At 38.4% G+C, this 13611-nt stretch overlaps 2 protein-coding genes across 6 annotated transcripts in view; one reads left to right on the top strand and one right to left on the bottom strand.

Annotated features, from left to right (window-relative positions):
• limch1a (LIM and calponin homology domains 1a) overlaps positions 1-2632 on the top strand; it is a 33917-nt gene extending 31285 nt beyond the window's left edge. The window contains exon 30 of the mRNA XM_079462727.1: positions 324-2632. Coding sequence (XP_079318853.1) covers positions 324-349 — 26 coding nt within the window. The 3' untranslated portion in view covers positions 350-2632. The remainder of the gene's footprint in view (positions 1-323) is intronic.
• A 195-nt stretch (positions 2633-2827) lies between these two features.
• Positions 2828-13541, bottom strand: uba6 (ubiquitin like modifier activating enzyme 6). 5 transcript variants are annotated; one of them, XM_079463057.1, is made up of 33 exons: positions 13471-13541; positions 12665-12747; positions 12465-12559; positions 11785-11813; positions 11582-11676; positions 11226-11337; positions 11028-11108; positions 10806-10928; positions 10566-10689; positions 9721-9824; positions 9566-9628; positions 9409-9485; positions 9243-9309; positions 9005-9148; positions 8848-8915; positions 8690-8768; positions 8452-8532; positions 8306-8383; positions 8035-8216; positions 7849-7954; positions 7685-7774; positions 7248-7328; positions 7036-7164; positions 6868-6919; positions 6721-6784; positions 6543-6612; positions 6356-6427; positions 6147-6270; positions 4655-4848; positions 4441-4568; positions 4259-4346; positions 4066-4160; positions 2828-3991 (listed from the first exon to the last, which is right to left on the bottom strand). In XM_079463057.1, the coding sequence occupies exons 2-33, from the start codon at positions 12700-12702 to the stop codon at positions 3844-3846; spliced, it is 3081 nt and encodes a 1026-aa protein (XP_079319183.1). In that variant the 5' UTR covers positions 12703-12747; positions 13471-13541; the 3' UTR covers positions 2828-3843. The 5 variants fall into 5 exon arrangements, with proteins under 5 accessions (XP_079319183.1, XP_079319184.1, XP_079319185.1 ...); XM_079463058.1 differs by having other exon boundaries at positions 13276-13480; XM_079463059.1 differs by lacking the exon at positions 8452-8532.
• Between the last annotated feature and the right edge of the window lie 70 nt (positions 13542-13611).

Raw genomic sequence — 13611 nt, 5'->3', positions numbered from 1 at the left:
TGTGTCGTGGTCACGTGTCGAGCAGACTCGCTTAGTTAAGCAAAGGGGGCTGTGTCAGGCCAATATATGGTTTATAAAATATGATTTAGCATTTATGAATGATACAAAATTATAGCGCCATGGAGTAATACAGTTTTGAATCATCCTACAAATGGCTTGCTTATAGTGGCTTACTAATTTATTAAGACAGGATAAAGAATTTCAACATTGAGTTCACTTTTCAGCATTCTTGGAGTGTGACAGATAATTTTTATGTTTATTTTTAAATAAGGTTTTCGGATATTTGAAAACGAACAGATTTACAAAAATATGTTTGCTTCCAGCTGCTGGCCAGCCAACAACATTGTGACGAACCCCTGAACTTCTTATGCAGAAATGGAATAATGATCGAGCCAGGATCTAACCCAAGAATGAACGTTATATTTCTACAATGTTTCCAACAATTTTCTTTAAAGCACAATCAAGCATAGACATTAATGTCAAAACTGGAATCATGTGTACAACTGGTTTTCCTCTGGACTGGAAAAATATTTTCAGATTACTGGATTTACACTTGCTTGATGCTGGTCGCACTTTTCCTCACAGTGTCCATGTTACACAGGTTGGATTAGCTTAATTCGATAATCGTTTTGGCAAACCGATATCTTAAGGTTTTATAGACGTTCTTGTACTTGCATAAAGAGCGTTTCAACCCAAACAACAACAACCTAATTGATGTTTCTACAAAGAAAATACTTATTGACTTCAGGTGGTGTATGATTAAATACAACCACATTGACACCGCAATGTAAAATGTGACTTAAATGTCCTTTATTATTTTGAGGAGAATGAGGTAGCACACAAATCCAATTTTCAAGAAATATATCTGTTTATTATTTTATTAACGATAAATATCCTTGTTTTATGATGGTCTTGCAGATGTCTCACATTACACAGTAAATGTATTTCTACAGGAGAATTTATTCATTTAACTTAAGTTAATGCAGTAAGTAGAATAAAATAATAACGAAAAACAGTTTTACAGCATTTATTGATTTCGGTTCATTTTCATTTTAACGTATTCTAATACATTGTTTTACATTTCATACGGTATAAATAATCATTAGTTAATACACAAACAATGAACAATTGCATGTTCATCTTATAAGATCTAATGCATTAACTAAAGTTAATGGTTTGAAACTTGTAAAGCATTATTGACGGACGCATGATTTGCGACAATAAGTCCTAGTTCATGTCCGGGAGGCCTTAACTGACTGTGATGTGAGTACACATGAGATTGAGCATCACTTTTATTTGTGGTTTCTAGAAATGTGGAGTGGTTTTGTTTTAAATGTTCCCCTCCCCTTTTTTGCATTGTCTATTTTGTTGTTTGATCAGTGAGGAGTTATAATTTATTTGTGCAGTTATGTTTAACAGACTACGTAGAGAGCATGTTCTGTCATGGCACATTTAGCTTGCGGGTAGATCTTTACATTTCCATTCGAATATTTTTGTAACTTTCTGCTAAAACAAATTCTGTTTTGCCCGGCAATTGAATGTTAACATTGCATGAGACATGAAACGTTCATTGGTGACGCTTTATATTACGGTACCCTTGTTAAACATTTCATGCTAACATAATTGAGTTCTTGTGGAACTAACGTTAAGACAACTCCACATACGTACTTGTAACACTTCTGTACAGTGTGGCCACGTCTTTATAGATTTAAAAAATACTCAGATAACAAGGTTTTATGTGTTTTGTTGCCTTTGCTCTCTTAAAGGGCTAGTTCACCCAAAAATGGAAATTATGTCATTTACTCACCCTCAAGTACCTGTATACATTTATTTGCTCTGTTGAACACAAAAGAAGAAGAATGAACAGTTCTGGGGCACCATCGACTTGCATTGTTTTTCTTCTACTATCAATAGAGCCCCCTAAAATGAAAAAAATGTAGACATGTTTGGAACCTGAGGATGGGTAAATGATGACAGAATTGTATTTTCTTGAATGAACAGCCCCATTGCATTGTTGTGCCTTAGAAATGCGCACCTAGATAAGGTCTCGTGTTGTTCACTCCTGCATCCAAAGCTTCAATTGACCAATATGTATTGGTGAAAGTATTATGCATATGCACTGAGCACTCTGCTTCCCTTTATTCAGAAATTCTTTGAGCAAACAAAAGAGATTTAATAGAAAGCCCATCCTCTGTATGTACTGTATGCTGTTCGTGTGCATTTATAGATGAACTGGAATCTCATGCCACTTTGATATCAAATACACACAGATTCAATTCAGCACCATCGACGTGAGCAAACTCTTATTGTTTTTCTAACATCTCTATTAGCTTTGTTAATATTTGAGATTTTAATTGTCATTCAGATGGGAAGATTTTAACAGTTGCCTGTATATCGTTTGTTTTATTTTGTGACGTAAGAATATGAACTGAATTTAGATCTGTAGTAAGGCAATAATTACTGGAAAGAGTAGCCAAGAGTGAGTGAGTGTGTGACAAATATCTTCATATTCTGTATTTATTATATCCTTTGAAACCGAGCGATTTAAGAGAACCTACAAAATGCTGAAACGCAATGGCTTTTATAGCAGGTGTATGTTTTTAAATAAACTATAATAAACTATTTTAAATGCACTTGACTCATATTCTTGTGTTTGTAAAATTGTTTCCTCATTATAGTCATTGTCCTTGTGGGTATTAGCCCGGTCAAACCTGAAAGGCAAATTAAGCACCCAAATTGTCTCATCAGATCTTTACTCTTTAAATATCACCGTAAAATACCTTCATGTGCTTTATTCTAAAAATAAAAGACAAAAGCTCACTCAAACGCCATTTGGACTTCAAATTTCAATTTTATTTGTATTTCTGCTGAATACTGTAGTCACAACGACAGCTATTCAAATATCACCTGGTTTAACTCCTTTAGGCTTCTCTTGAAACTGTAAATGCTGGACATCATGATCGAGAATTCTGTGCAACTCAAAGTTTGCCTTTTTAAAAGGATCTGAATGGAAAACGACTCATTTGCTTCTCAGTGATTCTGCCACAAAATTACCTTCTTTTTACTGTCGTTCACTTGAATGCTAAACGCAATTGAACCGCATAGTTCACTCAGCTTTATTGAAGGACACTTCAGGGTGACTCGGTGACATCAACAAAGTCGCCGGTTCAGCTGGGAACTTGTGAAAGCCTGGTTTTGATGCCACAAGACTTCGGATATGAAAAAGACTTGTGACGTGTACTGTGGTGGTGATATATTTGTTAACGCCTTCAAGCCAAAATGCAGTTCTTCCGAAACTGCAACAGTATTTTAATATTTTATTTCTTGATCTGATGTGCCTTCACTAAAACTAAGGTCGTGACGGGCGTGACAGCCACAATGAACACAGAGATCAGTCGTGAACCTCTAAACGTCGCTCTACTTTTTAAACCCCGATCAAAATCTTTGGTGTTTATGTGGCTTACATTGACCGATAACATTAACTAACCCTCCCACAAAATGTACTAATGTGCAAATAAATGCCTGTTAATCCATGAGAATGAATGTTCCAAGCCTTCAACTGCAGCCCGGACAAACTAGAATAATAATAAGCCCAGGGGGGATGGTGTAAACACTGTTTTCCTTTTACTCTTCAGAGCATGATTATAATCATTAATATTGTCACATTGAAACACAAAATAATTATCTTAAGGCATCTGGACAGACAACGCTGTGCAATAAAATAATAAACCAGTAGAAAATGAAAATTCACTATATACATTGAGACAGATTAAGTAAGTGCTACTCCACTAGTGGTCCACGGGCCAAGAAAGAGGAGAAAGAGAGCGTGCGTGTGTGTGTGTGTCAGGCTGTGTTGCTCTCGCTCTCCCGAGTGAAGTAATAGCGCACTGGGGGACTGGGCAGATCTTCATCCCCGTCCACCTCAGGGGCAAATGATACAGTGAGGTCAACATACTTCCTGCCTGCCGAGGGCTTGATCAGTTTATGCATTCTGCGATGTAAAAGAAAAGAAAATTATGGAAATGCAGAAGAGAAGAACAATTATGACCAAAAAAAGGGTCTTACTTCAGTTTGAGTCTTTTGGTATGGCCGGGCATGACCGGAACATACAGCATCTTTACTCCATGTACGACCATAGTGGGTTCAATTCCATACTTCTCCTGAAAGTCAAGCTTATTCTCACTTACGATGCAACTCATTCGCTGAAACAAATAGATCATAAAGATGCTCTTCGGATTATTAATTGCGTGTAACTTACCCTGACGGCACTTATGAAATCAGATAAGGTAAAGTCCTCATGACCGAAGACTGTCCACCGGTCCCAGATAGAAAAGGAAATACCGTCTCTGCTCAAAACAAAAAGAGCAAAGCGTACGAAATTGAGAAACGGGCTTTCATGACCATGTTTTTATCAAAGCATGCTTTGTGTGTTTCTGTCACCTGATGTGGGTTCTCTTGACCTGAGCTGTTTCTGTCAGCACCACCACTGGAATGGCCAGGTTGAAGAAGCAGTTTTTAAATGATTCAAATCCATAACCGCCGGCAACTTTGATCAACTCCACAGCCACCTACACGAAACCGCAATGATGTTTATTTATTTGTATATATATAAAACATTTAAAGCAATAGGGAAGATTGGATGTTTCTTTCTCACCAGTCCTGCGACAGCAGCAGTGGATGTGGCGATAGCCGGGATGATTTTGCCTGCAATCCGTTTGGTTTGCAGTCGGTCAGCGGCTTCGATGGCGTACATACGAGCCCGAAGGGAAGACGCTGATGCTACGAAATCCATATGCCCGTTTGCGTCGTCATCCTTTTCAAAGAACAACGGAGTCATGCGTAGTCTCTCTAAAGACAGACAAAAATAAGAGACAATAGTCTAGTCGGGTTTAGCTGCGGGCTAACGTATGACCATCTACTTGATGGATTTTGCAAATATCCACCCACTTCCTGTCCTCTCTACACAACAGCTGTCCAAATAAAGGCAAAAAACGCCCCTAAATAAATCTTTAAAAAAAAAGCGGGTACTTCCGGCAAGTCTTTTCCGGAACTCGAAAAGTAATTTGTGCGGACCGAAAGCCCCTTGTATTCAAAGGTCCTAAAATTGAACAAAATTCTTTGTTCTGGTTTTTCTATGTTCTTTTTTGAATGCGTTTAATAGACAAGTTATTTGAAAACATGTCAATGTTCTTTATGCTCCATGTGTAAGGTGGTTAACGTTGTGTGAAAATCTAAACATGCTTGTGTATGTTATGGGAACCTGCGTTTTTCCTGTGTTTTGTTGTTCATGTGTGTAATAGACAAAAACAAGTTCTTTGAAAAACATCTATGACATTTTAAACATGTCCAGTCTTCATGTTTGTTCTATCACTAATAATAAACAACATACATTTGCATAAAGCATCAATATTTGTCCACGCCCATGATGATTAGAGTATTAAAAACTTGAAAAGTATTCATTTAAGGTACATTTACAACAGATAAAAATGTGCTTTTGCGATTAATCATGAGTTACAATCATGCGATTAATCGTGATTTAATATTTTAATCGATTGAAAGCTCTAGTTGTAATACATTAAATGTTGTTGTAAAGAATTATAAAAAGTGTTATAATGTTTAAGCTGTAGTTACAATTATTCCCGAGACATTATAAGATGCGTTACCATGTGTTATATATTAAAATTACTTTTATAATGCAATAGACCATTTTTCCTACTATGAAAGACGATAGTGCCCCAGAACTGTTAGGTTACAAGCATGCTTCCAAATATCTTTGTGTTAAGCTGAACAACGAAATGTACAGATGTTTTGAAGAACTTGAGGGTTGAAAATGTTTCATTTCTGGCTGAACTGTTCCTTTAAGAAAAATCTCGACATTTTCATTGTTTTAGATTGTTTTAATGCTCATTTTGACGAGGTTATCTTGAGGATACCTGAAATGATGCCATCGCCCCCTTGGGGCCCCCTGGTTGAGAAACACTGCTTTGAATGTGTATTTTAAACTATTATTTTCATTTGTTTTCATTTGATTCATTACTCGTTTTAATGTGGAAATTGAGTCATATTTCTTCATGAAATTTTGAGTATGCCCACCTCGTTGATCACCACTAAACCCCTTGACAACTAATCTGGTGTGGCAAACAAACCTGCTGTGATAAAGTTTAAGCTGATAGCTTCCTGTAGCTGCAAGATGGCCACCCTCTCCTCTTCACTGCTCACCGTCACTTTCACCTGATCAGGCTTCTTAATGCTCTCATCTGTCTCTATATGCTAACACAAAACATACAAAACCAGTGATTTACTAAAGATAAAGAAAGCAGTTTGGCTTTATTGGAGTGACCTTAACACCAGACACCTTTTCAGCTGGTTTGTATTCGGGAACATCCACTCCAGCTAAAACCCTCGACACAGCCTCATAGGAAAGATTCTATAAATGATTCAACATAGAAACAACTTCAAGAATGATTCAACAGCCCAACAACACCAACAAAAATTATCAAATGATCAAACCTATAAGCAAGGTGTATACATATTCCTGTTACCTTTTCAGAATATGGAATATTATAAACTCCAGCGAAGAGGCGAGATGAACTAACAACAAAACTAAAATGCCTGATGGAGGACAAAAGATTGAATTGCATCAAACAAACATCTTCATACATCAGAGAGAGAGGAGAGAGAGAGAGAGAGAGAGAGAGAGAATAAACAGCAGATACTGACAGTGGGTCATTGAGGTCAAACTCCATAGGAGATGGCGGCCGTTTGGGTGACTGCCAGAACAGACCTGAATACAGAGGGAGAAAAACACATGAGCGGATGACTTTGCAAGCAGCTTCGGTCCACGAGCGGCTAAATATTGTGACTTACTGCCGTCCTTTAGCCTTGTGTCCAGTGGAAATGAGTGCAGTAGTTGTAAGGCCTGAATTGTCAAAGTGATAATGGAATTTTGTAAACGCATTATGTTACATCATGTTGAATATTACAGTGTCCTGCAAAATGTGTATACTTTAGTAACCGTTTAACTGGTTCCAGTACCTTTCTTTTGAAGTACTTGTCGAATTTGAGCCGAGCGAGTGCTAGACATTGATCCCAGTGGGTGGGTCTCCGACTCAACTGCTTGATGACCTGAAACGATCCTTCCATACTCTCCCCAGTCATCAACCTCTACACACACAGAAGCAATGGAATCAGACGACGGCGCTGGCTGAATCAGAGGGTTTAGATAAACGTGTTGTGTATATTCTCACTTGCAGCACATCCTGTGGTGATGGATGACTCTGCCAAAACATGTTGTACATGGAGGGCTTGTGGGAGAAAGAGCTCTCGAACTACACACGCCGAACACAAGAACATACATCAAAACACTCCTTTAAATACTATTAAATGGTTCAAATAGTTACGGTAATGAGAACTAGGGCATTTTTGTAAAACTGTCAATAAAAATTTACAAATGAATGCTTTTAAACATGACATTCCTTGTTTTAATGAATTCAAAGGAAATGTGTTGAGGCAAGTGTTTTTAAGAAAATCATGTTTGACATCTTGAAACCAAGATTTCCTGAGAATAACCAAATAGTAAAAGTGAACGGGTCCCTCTGGATAAACTCAGTATATTGTAGGGACATAAACTGAAGAATGACACTAATGTTCGTGGTTAAAATGGAAATATGTGTGTGTTACTGACCTTATCTCTGGACCACTGTATGGTGTGTTCAATAACAGCAGGAAAAGACTTAAGAGTGCAAAATGGAATTTCCTCCTCAGGTGGGTCTCTCTAAGAAACAAACGCACGTGTGAACAGACCAAGCAAAGCCAAGCAAAACATCCTGGCATATAGCATATACTCACATGACTGTTGTAGGACTCAGTGAGGTTTGGGACGATGATCTCCGTGTGTCCTTTCGTACCCATTGTACCCGAGTCCAACAAAGCTTTCTGATTGGATACGCTTCGACTGCGAGTTCAAAAACATAGATAAATCACACATGCAAAACATGATAAAATCTTCCAAATGAAAATAATTCATAGGGTTACCTATCCACGTATCTCCTTGCCTCCACGTTATCCAGTGCTGTGACCACCACGTTAAGAGGGGAGAAGAAAACATCACTATAGATGTCCTCTGTAGCAGGACACACTTTGTTCAGATGGGCATCTATATGCAATTCTGGGTTTATTTCTAATGTAGCTAACGCTGCTGTAGTGCTTTTTGGCTTCTACGGAGAGAAAGAAAGAGAGACGTTTAAGCATCTGAAACACTGATGGGCAAACGTCTTAACTTTGCTGACCACAAAAGAAAAGAAACCTGTATGTGCTGAGGCCTAAAGAGAAACTGTCGGTTGAGGTTGGATTTCTCAATCAGATCTGGATCGGTGATGCAAATCTAAAGAGAGAAACTTGAGTCAGTTTTTGATAAAAAGGTGTCAGGTCCACTCTGGTGCGTATCCTCACCTGTCCCGAGCATCTGTTTAGCCCCACACCCATCAGTGCCAAATTCTTCAACATCTCACAGCCAATAGCCCCACAGCCCACCTGAATATTAAGTACATAAGCAGCGTGTTTATCTTGTCTACATTACTAGGATATCAATACACGCTAACAATAGAGGTGTTCTTAAAAGGTTAGGTTTTGATGTGTGACACTGAACTTTGAAAAAGCATTTCCCATTTATTGAATATCTTTTACTTACCATAAAAACATGAAACGTGTGCAGTTTCAAACACATTGACTCCCCGATGCACGCCCTCAATGCATCATATCTATCACCCCTGCAAACACATCAACTTGACAAAATCACTATCTAAAAGGATAGTACACCCAAAAAGAAAAATGTGATGTCAAGCTCACCTTGAGGCAAATTCCTCAGTGGGGAGAGACTGGAGAGGCTGAACTACCTCCATTGCATCAAGATAAAACTATATAGACACACATAAAAAAAGTAAGTTTCCCATCTCTCTGTATCTTGATGTCATAAAGCACAAAGTACTTGTGACCTTCTACCTACCCACTGCTGAAGAGGGGTGAACTTTCCAGTGAGAGCCTTCAGCACCTCCTGACTCGCGATGCCGCCCACCGCTGCGGCGAGAGGAGAGAGACATCCCCTCGCACAACGAGAAACGCACCTCACCAGTTCCTCATTTATACACATCTGACAACACACATTTGAGTTTAAAAGACAAAAATGCGATCTGTGCTCAACAGGAAATGACACGTAGGTGAATGAGTGTTGGTTAAAACCTCACCTTGCTTTTAAGTGTTTTATTGATCTCCTCTGTGATGTTCAAGAGAAGTTCAGCGTCCTGCAAACACCTACATAGACCAGAGAAATATTCTATTAGCATTATTTGTTGTGACAAAAATATAAGAATGTATGTCATTTCCTCAGAGACAGAGAAGGAAGTTATTTACCCAATGTTGGGATGTCTGCCGTGCTGTTCCAAAAAGGCACCCAAAGCTAACATGATGGCATGGAGTTGTAAAGGGACCTGATTGAACGAAAACATGAATTAAGCATGAAATGTGTCTGAATATGTTCTTTAGCAATGAGAGAGGTTGTGATTCTGACCTCTGGTTTACTGAAGTCTGGAGTGAGAAGCTGAGGGTCGGATAACTGCTGTTCCATCGTCTCCTGCTCAAACAGAGACAGGAAACAGTTCGTTCATTGAACATCACCACCATTATACAGATCGACTGACTGAATGATTGAGAGTGTTGACATACAAAGCTGATGGTTTTAGGGGTCTTAACCAGTCGAAAGATTCCTCCATGTATATAGGGCTGGAATGAAGAAGTATCTCCAATTGCAAAACTGTAGGGAGACAGAACTGTACACGCAAGCCACAGTTAGATTGTTAATGGAATAACTGAACAACAAACTGAAGATTGTTTACATTTTTGGCCTTTAAATGAATAGTTTGCATTTAAAATGAAAATTCTGTCATCATTTACTTACTCTGATGTCATTTTAAACCTGCGTGATTTTCTTTCTTCTGCAAAACACAAAAGAAGATATTTTTGGTAACCAACCATTGTTCCCCATTCCCTTCTATTGTATGGACAGAAAACCAATGCAAGTCAATGAGGAACGATGGTTTTCTGTTACCTACATATCTTCTTTTGTGTTCTGCAAGTTTGAAATTGCAGGAGGGTTCGTAAATAATGACAGAATTTTTGAATGAGAAAACAGTGGGTGTCGCTTTCGTATTTCCCTGTGATTTTATTGGATTTATACAACAGGCAATGCATTTTGAAATGGAACTGGCAGCAGACAGTCTTAATGGATGCTCCGCCCAAGCCGTCTAACATACATCATCTAAGATTTTTAGTCATTACAGAACGGAAGTGCATTTTCAGATTATGAGGGCCCACGATTTTTAAAAAGAGAATGACCCACATTGATAAACTATTTACAATAAATGCTGCAACATTCCATGAAAAAAATTGCCATTGTAAATTTTTATTTCACTGGGACTTTAAGCCTTTTCACATGCACTGCATTGCATCACATGCTTCTAATGCCCTGAGGTCAAAGGTATGTTTACTGTATTTGGGGGTTGTGTATGTACCTGTAACTTGGTGTGTGGTACCATTTAGTTCAGCCATGCCGTTGATCTCCTTGAAACACACACTCTGTCCTGTTTGAAGACCATGTGTTCGGCTGTCCATACACATTACCACCCCAGAGGTGCCCTGTGATTGGATGAAAACTAAATATCAGAGTATTGTAGCTGAGATTCTGTTTATTAGACTATAAGAGCAACCAGAAGTGAATGTAATAGAAAAAGTTGAAGGATCAGGCTATATACCTGGCTGATGGTTTGAATGAAAATTTCTTTTGATTCCTCTCCTGTCGGATCGGACACCTCAAATCTGTCCCCGAAATCGCAGAATACTCGCGAGGAGATCCCAAACACGTCACAGCTGATGAACTACACCAAAACATTATGAAATCATATCGTCGCATACATGCAACTAGATCTCTGTTTAATTGCAGTTCTGTTTATATATTAGGTGTGGGAATGTTTTACCTTGATAGGAGGCTGTTGTGCGTGGCAGAAGTTATTGATCCGCTTCTGTAAGTTCAGCTGCGTTTCGGTTAATACTACACACTACAAGAATAAACAAATAGACACGTCGCATACGAAATTAACATCTTCTTTCACAAGACAGGATACTATAAAAGAACATATTATAAACTTTTCCTTGTGTCCTCAGTGGAGACAAACCTGATATCTCTTTAGGAAGCTGAGGTCAGCGGTGTCATCCAGAACATCACTGGACACGCTGACCTGAACATATGGGTTTAACTCGGCCACTCGAGAATGGACGGCCTCCACCCTGAGAGAAAGAGTGGATTACATGGCACAACGAAAGCAAAATTGACTTTGATTCTTTATGACGGTAAAAAGTTCAAGCATAATACAATGCATAATGTTGCAAGTAGCTCAATGGCCACTGCTATTTCTGATTAATATACAAAGAAACTAGGTGAAAAAGCAGCAATACTAAAGGATAAATTGAGCAGAGCGGATTTAGTTTCTTCTGAAGATTCACGCGTCTGTGTGAATTAACATTACCGCACCTTTTCCTCTGAATATGTACATCCTCCTCTCTGATAAAGAAGTTGGTGCCCAGATCCCAACCATCGCATCGCTTACAGTCATGGAGAGTGACTGCCTACAAACACACATGCAAACGAAGTCTCAGAACATAGAATAAAACCATTAACCGTTATGTGTAATATAGAAAAAAGATTTTTGAGGATAAGAAAGCCATTAATCTCACCTTCACTCCTGCCAAAACAATGTTTTTTGCTGCAAGACATCAGGAATTTTAGTAAAACATTAAGTATTATTTGCACAGAAAGATAATATAACCAACACTGACTAATTATAAAATGATGTACAGTATATATAGATTCTTTTTTACTTTTGGAGTTCAGGTGTTCTTTAATGACCCGTGTAACTTCTAGAAATCATAATCCATATAAAGCCACGGAAAAATGAAGAGACCATTTCAAAATTAATTTCAGTTTTTGTGAATTTACTATTTATAGGTATGATTTTAGGAAAATTAATTGTGTGAACTACTAACAATATTTTTATAATAAAAATATAGTTTCTATCTGAAATTAATTTGCAGAAAATGAAAACCGGAGAAACATTTTTCAGACCTAAAATACTGCTAAGAAATACATAAAAAAACATATTTAGTCAAATTATTTTTCACGTGATTTTATTACAGTCTTTAAGTGTCTTGTCATGCTGTCAGTCTTTCACATTGCTGTTGGATGACTTTATGTCACTCCTGAGGTTTTGTTGAAGTTCAACAGAAACCGGACTGGATGGCAACAATACATTTTAAATTGCGGATTCAAAAAATCTGTAATGATCTCTTGTTTTTTCTGTGACAGTATGTAAAAGCAACTCAAGCGGTATATGGTAAGATATATTAGAAACACCCACCTATTTCGACTCCAACAGCTCCCATTCCACTGAGAAACACAGCAGACTGGGCCATCTGTTGCATAGCACTGTCTCCCAGTACATACCGCTGCCGACTACACAACACACACATTAAGGAGCTTTCATTTATGACATTCTGGGTATGATACTAAACTGTCTCGCTTTAATTGACAACCAACTTGATCTTGTTTCAGTCTTACCTGTACAGAGAATCATCTATTTCCATGGAGTCAGCCATAGTGGGAGGGGGAGAGGGAGTGTACAGGCGTTCCTCTATAAGGTTCTGAAGGAGAAAAAAAGAGCTTCTCTTTAATGTAAAATAAAAGATAGGTGACATCACCCTAACTATATTCTGTTATTCAGGTGCATTAAGATCTGCAGAAATCTGGGCGTGTCGTGTACGTATACCACGCTCTTTGGACACAAAGCACCTCACATCGACCCACAATCTAATCTGGACATTAACATCTTAAACATGGGATCGCAGCCATTTTCCAGTTCGGTATGCAGTGCACAAACAAATAACTGACAACCAATTCAGCCTGCAGTGACATGACGGTCTCAAGCACCTTCATGTCTTAAGTGAGTCCGTATAATAAACCAATTATTTTCAAATAATCCGTCACTCCCCGAAACCCAGCAAATCCTGACCCACACAACACACACCTAACTTGTGCTATCCGCTAAAAACTATCCGCTTTTAATAACATACAAGAAAAGACCTAAAGCATATCATGGGTCGCATACGCCTCGCACTAAACCAAAGAGCTTTAAATATGTCGCACAGTCATCATATTGTCATTTTGCTTACTCATATCTGTGTATCATTAGCACGCCGGCTAGCTGAGCTTCTCACAGATTTCTCCCGTCTATTTGATTATGAAAAGCTAAACAAAATCTGACGCCACGGCTGTGCTTTATGAGCATTTACGACTATATTGGCTTTTGTTTACAGTGAGTGGATGTGTGAATCGTTTGTACGGATTGAGATTTGTGAAGTAGCTACCTGTCAATGTGCGCGATGAACGGAGAGCAGCACACTTCTTCTGCTGCGCGCGTCTGCGGAGGAAATTGTCTACCGCCACCTACTGGATATCCCTGTTATAAACTGCTTGTAAAAATCACTTATTTATTTCAAGAGTAGTTT

Source organism: Barbatula barbatula (assembly GCF_947034865.1).
Source record: "Barbatula barbatula genome assembly, chromosome: 8".
NCBI lineage: Eukaryota > Metazoa > Chordata > Actinopteri > Cypriniformes > Nemacheilidae > Barbatula > Barbatula barbatula.
This window is presented reverse-complemented; position numbering and strand designations above follow the sequence as displayed.

Coding starts and splice junctions, on each gene's coding strand:
- uba6 (XM_079463056.1), bottom strand. CDS start 12,702: ATGGCTGACTCCATGGAAATAGATGATTCTCTGTACAG. Junction 11,338..11,581: donor GTACATATTCAGAGGAAAAG/GTGCGGTAATGT, acceptor TCTTTCTCTCAG/GGTGGAGGCCGTCCATTCTC. Junction 8,533..8,689: donor ACACGTTTCATGTTTTTATG/GTAAGTAAAAGA, acceptor CTTAATATTCAG/GTGGGCTGTGGGGCTATTGG.